We start from the raw sequence: 10386 nt of genomic DNA, 5'->3' as shown, positions 1-10386 counted from the left end.
TACTTCAATTCATAACTATATAAATGAGATTTAGTTGATCCCGAATAAGCAGAGACCTCGAATCAAGAAAGTTCCATTTACTAATTCAATTATTTTCCTTTTTATCTGAAGCATTCAACCCCAATAGGGTTTATAAACATGCGTAATTCTATTTTATATATATTATTTCTCTTTCTTTGTTCAACTGGAATTTCTCCTGGGTTTTTTGTCTTTTCATATTTGAAAATGGTGGGAGTAGATCCGTTTGTTCTTTAGCGATATATGAATGTGGTGGTTCAGTCTTGATCAGAATCAATCAACCCCATTAGGGTTCATAATTGTATTTTTTTTTCCCTCTTGCTTTGTTCAACTGAAATTTTGATGGGTTTTTTCTTTCCATATTTGAAATGATGGGAGTAGGCCTGTAAATGGATCCGATTCGGATCGGATCTGTCAAAATCCGAATCCGATCCGATTAAGTCAAACACGAATCCGATCCGAATCCGTTTAGTCTATGTCCGATTATAGATATCCGAATCCGAATCCGATGATTTCGGATATCCGATCTGATAATCCGATCCGATCCATTTATTTATTTATTGAGCTACAATTTTATATAATTTGATTTTTTTTTTTCATTTTATGTTTTTTTCATTCAAATTGAGAATAATAGGATCGGATTATCGGGTCAGATCGGATTTTTTCAGATTCAGTCCGTTTAATAAATGGATTAAACAGATTCGGATTATCGGATCGGATTTTTTGTAAACGGATTCGGGTTATCGAATCGGATTCGGATTGGATTCGGATTAAATCCGATCCATTGACAGGGAGTATGTGCATTTGAAAGGCATTGATATGCGAATGTAGTGGTTCAGAAGGCTTAATTGTTTTCATTTGGTCAGAAGCAATCAACCCGAATAGGCTTAATATTATTTATTATTATGATTATTATTTTTGTTCAAATGAAATCTGATGGGTTTTTCTTTTCATATTTGAAAAGAAAAATGCTTTGGAGTTCTAATTTTTGAGCTCTAAAGGTAGATCTAATGAGTTGACAGTGGGCTCTACCCACAGTGATGTGATGTTTTGGTCCTGGTTTGTTTTTATTTTATATTTTTTGTTTACTGTCATGTCATTAGTGCTTCATTAGAGCACCAAAATTAGTGGTCTGAATCATTGCTGCTCAATTATTTAACAGCAATGCTTCAGACCACTAATTTTGGTGCTCTAATGGAGCACTAATGACATGACAATGAACAAAAAAAATAAAATAAAAACAAACCAAGACCAAAATATCACATCAGTGTGGGTGGAGCCTACTGCCAACTCATTAGAGCTACATTTAGAGTTCAAAAATTAGAGTTCTAAAGCATTTTTCATTATTTAATGTGCAATGATAGAGATCATTAATTTTTCAAAAATTAGAGCTCCAAAGCATTTTTCATAATGGGCAATGATAGAGACCACTAAAAATGGTGCTCTAAAGCAACCACTAATGATGTGGCAACACAACAACACTGTGACAATGAGTGGGACCCATTGTCACATCATTAGTGGTGACACTAATTAGTGCTTTCACTCATTTTCCATAAATAAAAAATCAACTCGAATAGGTTCATAACGATTCATATTTTTATTTTTTATTATTTTTAATTTCCCTTTCTTTTGTTCAACTGAAATGTCTGTGGGTTTTTTCTTTTCATGTTTGAAAATGATGGGAGTAGGTGCGTTTGAAAGACGGCGATATATGAATGTAGTGGTTCAGAAGGCTCGCCACCCGCAACTTAGAGAATACATCCATTCCTCAGTCACTGGACTCCTTCCTTTTATCCAGAAGGTGTGCAAAATTACCTTTATTTTTGTTAGAGTGTGTTTGGCACTATAAAATCCAAGTATCAGAATTGGAATTAAAAGTATGTCTTAGTTCAAAATTTCCATTGAGATAGCCTCCAATTCAGAATTAGAAACTTGGATTTCATGCCACCAACGCAGCTTCAAGGTAATTGTGTAGTTGTTTTTCCTCCCATAGGCTGCAGGCAAATGAATTAAATTAGATGGCTACAATCATCACCAATGATGGCAAAATTTTTTCTAAGAACCAGTTTTCTCATTATACGTTTTGTATGCTCACATTACACAAATCTCAGATATCTTGCTTCATAAATAGCATTACTTGATGCCATTATTTATTGCAATAATCTCTAAGAACCAGTTTTTACTATAAGTTTTCGGCCGTATCATGATTTCATCATGATTTTTGGAATGATTATGAATTTTGAATATCAATGTAGACCATAAATTGAGTTATGCTTCACTTAATTACATGTGGAAGAATCATAGTAATATGAACGATGAGGAAATTTATGTGGCTGATCCCTAATATTTCAAGACAAGGCTTCTTCAGTTGAGTTGGCAAATAGTGTATTGGTGTGTCCAAACCACTAAAATTGAAGCATCAAAAGATAGAGCAAGGGGCAAAATGTGCTATTTACAACAATACACGCCTGTCAGAAATGTGAATTGTATGCGTGGTCATAATATCCCTGGTAACTCATGGAAGACTGCATAAAAAGTCGTAGTTATTGCTTTAGTAGTAGTTTCATGCATTGGGTCACCTTTTTATGTTCAGGTAGTTTGACTGGACCTATTTGTTAGATACATGTCTATAGTGGAAACTTGAATTATAGCTGCATATTTGCACTAACTATATATTTCTACTCCCCCTTAGTTTGTGTTTGAATTATAAATTTGAGTAAAGATTTGTAGAGGGAAAAGAAAATGAGAGAATTTTTTTTTTTCCTCTACAAATCCCTACCCAAATAAATGATTCGAACACAACACAGCCTTGAAGAATTTGTTGTTTCCCTCTGGTAGTGCAAAATGTTTCCCTCAAAGTTTTTTAATTGACATATAGATGAAGAATGACTGAATATTCTGTTAAGATCTGTTATTGTACTTTATTATCAGAATTTTGACCTGGATCTTATGATCCTACAATCTTAATTAGGCCAAACAATCTGGATCACACTAGGATCTTAAAGTGATTACAATTCTATTCATAAAATCTAGTAGAATCACATACGATTCTGATTCTATTACGATTACGATCCTACAAATTGTTTTTGTTATTATTTATTTCTTATATATATGTATGTATATATGTATATTTATATAAAAAAATTTAACTACAAACTCCTTTTCAATCTTTTTTTCCAACTTATATTAACATAGAGAGTGCATTATATCAATTTTATTTTTTATTTTTTTATTTTTTAACATACATTATCATTATCCATAATTTTTCATTTATTTTGCGTTGAAAGTAGAATCTTACAATTCTTGATCCGATTCTATGATCCAATCCTGGAGTCTCTTCCAACGATCCCACTTAGAATTCCGATTTAAATGACCTTGGATACTGCACACTACAAATTACTAAGTCACCTTTGCAATGCTAACCATTTTGCAGCGGGTTGATGTACCATCAGGTTTTACTGAAACACATATGCCCTTTTCTGAACTAGGGCTTGGTGGAAAGAGTCGCAATTATTTTCTATAACACTGAGAACGTCCCATTGGAGAGATTTATTTTCAAGCTTTTCGTTAACCAGTCTTATGGTGCAAAGGTGGAAGAAGCTGATCTAGAGTTCTCTCTTCGATCATTCTTGATCAAGCTTCCATTATCAGAAACTCTAACAAAGGTTTTGCCCCGGGGTAAGTGGCAAGTGTTAAACTTCTTGACGCAGTCCTTGATTGAGGTTTGTCATTATAGTTCTCTCTATTTTGTGACTCAAAATGTGCCCAATTTTTCTTCTAAATTTGCTTTATGTTGTGAAATGAAAATAATTCATAGGTGTTTGATTTGCTAGAGTTGATCAAATGCTTTGTGTGTCTACTTGACATGATAATATTGTTTCATGCTTTGTTTTGTATCGCTTTTAGATGGGACATTGGGTCACCTTCCTTCAACATGGTAATATTCTTTTGTGCTTTGTTTTGCATCGCTTTGAGATGGGAAATTGGGTCACCCAGCTCTTTTCCTTTAACATGATAATATTGTTTCGTGCTTTGTTTTGCATCAAGAGTTGATCAAATGCTTTGTGTGTCTACTTGATATGATAATATAGTTTCATGCTTTGTTTTGTATCGCTTTGAGATGGGCAATTGGGTCACTGAGCTCTTTTTCTTCAACATGATAATATTCTTTTGTGCTTTGTTTTGCATCACTTTGAGATGGGAAATTGGGTCACCGATCTCTTTTCCTTTAACATGATAATATTGTTTTGTGCTTTGTTTTGCATTGCTTTGATATGGGAAATTAGGTCACCAAGCTCTTTTCCTTGGACAGATTGCAGGTGGGAGATAACTGTTTACTTCCGTTCACTCCCTCAGGCTAGTACAAGCAAGGATGCAGAGTTATGGATCCCGACAGACACGAAGCAGTGGCTGCAACCTCCATTGATAACCCCTGTCAAGTCAATGAGCAGTGAACCTATCTGTGTGCAGCTATATCTGGAACATCCTAGTCTGTCCGAGCCAAAGCTTTAAGGGAAACTTGAACAAGGTCTATGCAGCGGAAATAGGACTAGAGAGAGCTATGGAGAGAATTATTAGGCCACACAAAATAAAGCAAATTTGGTTTTCCTTGAAATATAAAATTATTGGATACCATTTGTGGCAAATGCCGATCTCATTGTTCATTTGTGTGTCGTGTCGTGTAGATTCTATGTGGAGTCTACACAAATGAACGGTGATCCACACAAATGAATGGTTACATCATGCCACAAATGGCAACTAATAACTGAACTGGAAACCAAGGAGAATCTAGAACTTGAGATTGTATTGTTTATAACCTGCCTTTTTTTGTTTCATCTTTATTTGTGGGACATTTATTTTTTTTTATTTTTTTCCAGCTCTCATAAATTTAAAATCCAAACCTAACTTAAACGAGATCACAACTTGCAAATGTCAAGAAGAAAATGGCTTAGTGGTTATGTGTATGGTGTTACAGGAGTCTCATATCTTGCAATTGCTTGGAATTTTTGGAGGTTGACCAATTGACAATCTCGTCTGCAAGTGTTTTTATACACTAAAAATAAGTATTTATAAAAATATTATATTCATCATATTTTCATAAATAATAATATAATATAATTTTTATATAGAATGATGTGATTTAATGTGAATTTGTTATTGAGAAAAATTACAATTCGGTGAAATCTTTATAAAATAATTTAAAATTTTAATTATTAATCCTTTTTTATTTTAAAAGAACACTTGTGAAGATGACTTTTATATATAAAATAACGTTCACATTATTTTTGTGAAATTTTCGCATATATAAAAAGAATTTCATTAGAAAAATAAAACATGAGTGACATGTCAATTTTAAAAACATTTTGTGGACTGAATTTTCAAAAAAACTTTTTGAATGAATTTTTATTGAACTTTTGCATATTTTAGTCGTTTTTTTTTTTTACTTTTTAGATACATAGATGAAAAAATTGACTAAAATACAAATTCATGCAAAAAGTAAAAAAAAAAAAAAAAAAAAACTAAAATATGAAAAAATTTAACTAAAAATACAAATAAAATTTTCATTTATTTTTAATGATTTTTTTTTCAATATCTTAGTTAATTTGTTTTACTTTTTAGATGTATCTTATTGATTAAATGCATCTTAAAAAAATAAAAAATTGACTAAATATGAAAAAAAAAATTCAATAAAAATGAACAAAAAAATCTAAAAATAATTTTTGAAAAATCAAACCAAACAGAAACCACCATTTTACAAAAATTATTGAGATGGGTAAATAAAATAGGGAAAAGGGAAACAACATGCACATTTCATAAACATACAAGAGAATACAAAGGAATTATCAATGAGTACCAATACTACACAAACAAAAAAAATCATACATAATGGGAAAAATGGTTCGGTTCAAAACATCAGATTTTACATCCAAAACGTATATTCATCCTAACACTTTCGGATCAATTAAAAATTGTTAACAAAAGTGTGATAATAAACAGACCTACCCTATTGTTTTCTCAAAACAAAAACAAAAAAAACCCCCTAATCTAACCCTAATAATAGGGAAAATGGTCTAACCCTTAATAGATCGGAAGATAACTTCTACTCAAAATCTAAGTGAGTCACATGATTAACATGAGATCTTATTTCAAAGACTAAAACAAAAGAATGAAAGAAGTTAATGATAGGCCTTTTGCCATTCAAAAGGAGGTGAATTGAAAAAGGAAAGCACCATCCCATTACAGTAAACTCGAACCGCGACATCACGCAGAATAGACTAACTTGTGACAGTGTCAAGGCTTGGTTTGCTAACTTTAACTTCAACGTTGCAACTATTGTGACAGATAAATCAGATGGCTGCCTACAGCTTGAATATCATTCTTCAAATAGGTACAACCAAAAACAATTGTCGAAAGAAATGGTCTTTGAGATTAGCTAAGAACACCCGATCTAATTACTTTAAACAGGTTTAACCCAAACCTCCTAAAACAAAATATAAATTAGACTATAAAACAAACTAATCTAATCAAAGAGACTCCTGCTCGGCTTATTAGAAGTTCATTTAAACTACACATTGTGTAGACAAACCAAACTTTGAAATATTTTTATAAACCTTGTTAAGTTCTTAAATCAAACTAAACCTAACTCTAATCTAAACCCAAGTCATATATAAACTATTAAAGCCAAACTCTCAAACTCCACTTGTGATCAGTTCAATTAAAGTTCATTTGAGATAAAACGCCAAACAAATCAAGCTTAAACACATTTTGAAAACAAACCTAACCCTAAATCCTCCAAGTAAAAAGTTCCTTGTCCCTCTGCCAATACATTGCAACACACAAGATAAATCATAAATCATTGTATCAGTACAAATACAAGCTTCATCCTCACGATACAGATGAAAAGGACTAGGAGTTTTTAATGGTAATTTAAACCCTATGTTTGGATTGAGTGATTTGGAGAGAAAAGAAAAGAAATGGAAAGATATGTATTTCTCTTACTTGTTTGAATAACCTAAGTGGAGAGAAATAAAAAGAAATAAAGAGAAATGGAGAGAAACTCATTTCTCTTATAAGTCTCATTTTCAATCTTCCCAAAAGTGGAGAGATTGGAAAAGAAAATAAATCACTATTTTCATAATACCAATTTTGTCCCTATAAAAATAAAAGAAATAAAATGATTGAAAATATAAAAAGGTTATTTTGGTAATATAATATAAAATAATTTCTTTTCTTTTCTGTTAATGAAATCTAACCAAATAAGAATGAGAGAAATTACAATCATTTCTTTTCTTTTATTTCTTCCTTATCTAAACAAAAATGCGAGAAATCACAATCATTTCATTTCATTTCTTTTCTCTTATAACTTAAGTAATCATTTATTTTCTTTTCTTTTCTCTCCTAAGTTCTCGAACATAGTGTGAAAGCAAAACCCAAACATCACATCAAGACATGCTAACATGTTAAAAATAGCCATCACAACCTATTTAGCTCAAAAAGGATAACAAAACAATGGGGCATATAAATATAACCAAGAACAGGGGTAAAAAAGTAATATTATGACTCAATAGAATCATAACCAAAATGAACAGAAATTCAATATCTGAAAAAGTAAATCACATGGTGTACCCAAACCAAACTTTAAAATATTTTTTAAACTCGTTAAGTTTTAAATCAAACTAAACCTAACTCTCATCTAAACCCAAGTTACATATAAACTATAAAAGCCAAACTCTCAAACTCCACTCGTGATCGGCTCAATCAAATCTCATTTGAGATCAATAGCTAAACAAATCGAGCATAAACAAATTTTGATAACAAACCTACTACTCACTCTGACAAGTCTTGTTTACAATCCTAAATCCTCCAAGTAAAAATTTCCTTGTCCCACTACCCAATACGCTGCAACACAAAGGACAGAATCATAAATCACTGTATCTGTACAAATACAAACTTCATCCTCACAAAACAAATGAAAAATGCTAGGAATTTAATGATAATTTAAACCCTCAAACCACCTCAATTGATTGTGTTGTTTTCCAGTTTAAACAATCCTTAAACCATCATTGATTAAAATACTCTTAACTAAAACAACATTAACCAAAACCCAAACATAATCACATATAAATATAACCTATATCAGGGGAAAAAAAATTATGACTAATTAGAATCATACCCAAATCGAACAAAAATGCAATATCTCAACAGTCAATTACTTCATAAAAAATATCAAAACAAAATTCATAAAAATCCGAAGAAAACATAAAAAAGCGATAACAGACCATAACCAAAGCCTCATGCGATCAGAACCGGAGCTTGGAGAAGAACCACCGGTTCTTTCCGGTCTTGAACCGCTCTTCGAACCGGGCCTTGGTCTCCTTGGCGGCGGTGACCTTCTTGTCGCGAGACTGAAGAGCATCGAGAGTGACAACGTCTTTGAGATCGACATCGAGCGTGTAGCGGGTAGGCATGATGTGATTGTAGTTGACGAGCTTGATGAATGCTTTGACGCGAGACTTCTTGGCGGTTTTCTTGGCGGAATCCTTGCGAATCACCTTCTTCGGGTACTTGGAGATTCCGGCGACGAGACAGTGGCCGTAGGGGCGATCGCGAGTGCCATCGTCGAAGGATCTGATGATCACGGCTTTCCGGCCGGCGTAGCGGCCTTGGAGGACGATTACGGCCTTGTTTGGTTTCAGAAACTTCACCATTTTCGCCTTCCTTCGAGCTCTCTCTCTCTCTCGCCGCACGAAAATGAACCCTAGGGTTTGCGGGGTTGCTAGTTATTTATACGGGGGTTGAGTTGGGAAATGACCTGTATTGTTCTTGTAATTGCGTAATTGCCATTTCAATTTCGTATTCAATCGGCGCAGGTCGGTTGTCGTCACGAAATCTCTAATTCGACATCTGTCTATCAAATTGATGGATTAGAAAAAATTAATTTATATCCGTTCGTCAATCTAGTAGATGTGGATTGAACTGATTGATGAATAGATGCGAATCAGTTTGGTGATTTAAAATTTTATAAATTTTTAACATAATTCAACTTGTACACTTTTTTTTAAAAAAAGATTACCATTAATGACTTAAAAAAGTATTACAATCACTACATGCCTTATCTAAAAAAAGAAAGTTTGAAATTTTAAAATATTACAATCACTGCATGCTTCATCAACATATTACAATTACAAAACATCTCATCTACATAAAATATTACAATATATGATTCTTAAAATATAAAAACAATTCAAACCACCAAAATTATAAATAGAGCAGTAGTAGAGATTATATGCCTCTGTGTTGTTACATTTATATCTGTTTTTGAAAACAAAAATCAACCAGCATATATCATTTTTTTTAATTATTATTTTTAGAGTTACATTTAAAAACAAAAAAATATAGATAAATAATACAATTATTTTTTTCAATTTAAAAATATATTCAAGTTAAAAACTCTTTTTCAACAGAATATATTCAACATAATGTTTAAACTATTTTTCAATTGAAAATATAAACAGAATATTTAAACAAATTAAAAATATAAAGTCTTATAAATTATTAGGGGTGCTCGCAGTTTGGCGATTCAATGGTTCGATTGCGGCCAAATAAATCTCAAATTCATCATCCGTCCAAAACTAGGCGGATTGGAAAAAATCAATCTGCAACCGTTCGCTCGTCATCACACATTCATAAAAAATGTGATGGATCAGATTGGTTGGGTCGGTTTGGGCAGATTGGTATATCCGCTGCTCACCCCTGTTCAATAGAATGAAAAATTCAAGGGTAAATTACACTTACTTACATCCTTGATATTTGAGTTTAATATATATTACCCTTACCGTTTGGGAAATTATACTAGAGCTTCGTTTGGTTTTAGATTTTTAGCTAAAGAAGTACAAAAAAAAAAAAAAAAAAAAATTGGCCACATAAGCTAATAAGACAAAATATCACATACAAACCATAATCATTACACTTTTTCTCTCACAAAAGTCAAAAAAGCCAAACCAAAGAGACTAAAAAAAATAGGCTAAAAAAGTCCCAACACAAAAAAGTCGGCTAAAAAAGCCAATGCCGAACGAAGACTAACTCTCTATTATTGTAATTATTTAAACGGAATGAAAACATTAAACTCATGCACTTTCTCTTTTCATAATTTGCTTTACCTTCTCTATTATTTTTTTTTCTTTTTCTTTCCTTTACTTTTTTTTTTTTTCTTTCAGTGTAATTTTTTCTATTTTTCTACTAAGAGTTGTTGCCTTTTATACAAATAGGGGGTTTGTGAAATGATACTATTAACCACAAGGATGGAAATGTAATTTCTAAAATGTTAGGCAGTGGAATGTAATTGGACCAAATCTCAGGGGGAGTCAA

At 32.1% G+C, this 10386-nt stretch overlaps 2 protein-coding genes across 2 annotated transcripts in view; one reads left to right on the top strand and one right to left on the bottom strand.

Moving 5' to 3' along the window:
• REV7 (DNA-binding HORMA family protein) overlaps window positions 1–4932 on the top strand; it is a 5521-nt gene extending 589 nt beyond the window's left edge. The window contains exons 3-5 of the mRNA XM_028222637.2: window positions 1707–1819; window positions 3507–3696; window positions 4331–4932. Coding sequence (XP_028078438.1) covers window positions 1707–1819; window positions 3507–3696; window positions 4331–4530 — 503 coding nt within the window. The 3' untranslated portion in view covers window positions 4531–4932. The remainder of the gene's footprint in view (window positions 1–1706; window positions 1820–3506; window positions 3697–4330) is intronic.
• Window positions 4933–8212: 3280 nt separating this feature from the next.
• LOC114280269 (large ribosomal subunit protein eL27x) lies at window positions 8213–8795 on the bottom strand. Its single transcript, XM_082881734.1, has one exon. It carries the CDS (start codon window positions 8724–8726, stop codon window positions 8319–8321), a length of 408 nt encoding a protein of 135 aa, XP_082737860.1. The 5' UTR covers window positions 8727–8795; the 3' UTR covers window positions 8213–8318.
• Window positions 8796–10386: the final 1591 nt, after the last annotated feature.

This window comes from Camellia sinensis, chromosome 7, assembly GCF_055761805.1.
Source record: "Camellia sinensis isolate YWXY chromosome 7, ASM5576180v1, whole genome shotgun sequence".
In the NCBI taxonomy this organism is placed as follows: Eukaryota; Viridiplantae; Streptophyta; class Magnoliopsida; order Ericales; family Theaceae; genus Camellia; species Camellia sinensis.
This window is presented reverse-complemented; position numbering and strand designations above follow the sequence as displayed.

What these genes read in the sequence shown, in the direction of transcription:
- LOC114280269 (XM_082881734.1), bottom strand. Translation starts at nt 8,726, where the DNA reads ATGGTGAAGTTTCTGAAACCAAACAAGGCCGTAATCGTCCTCCAAGGC.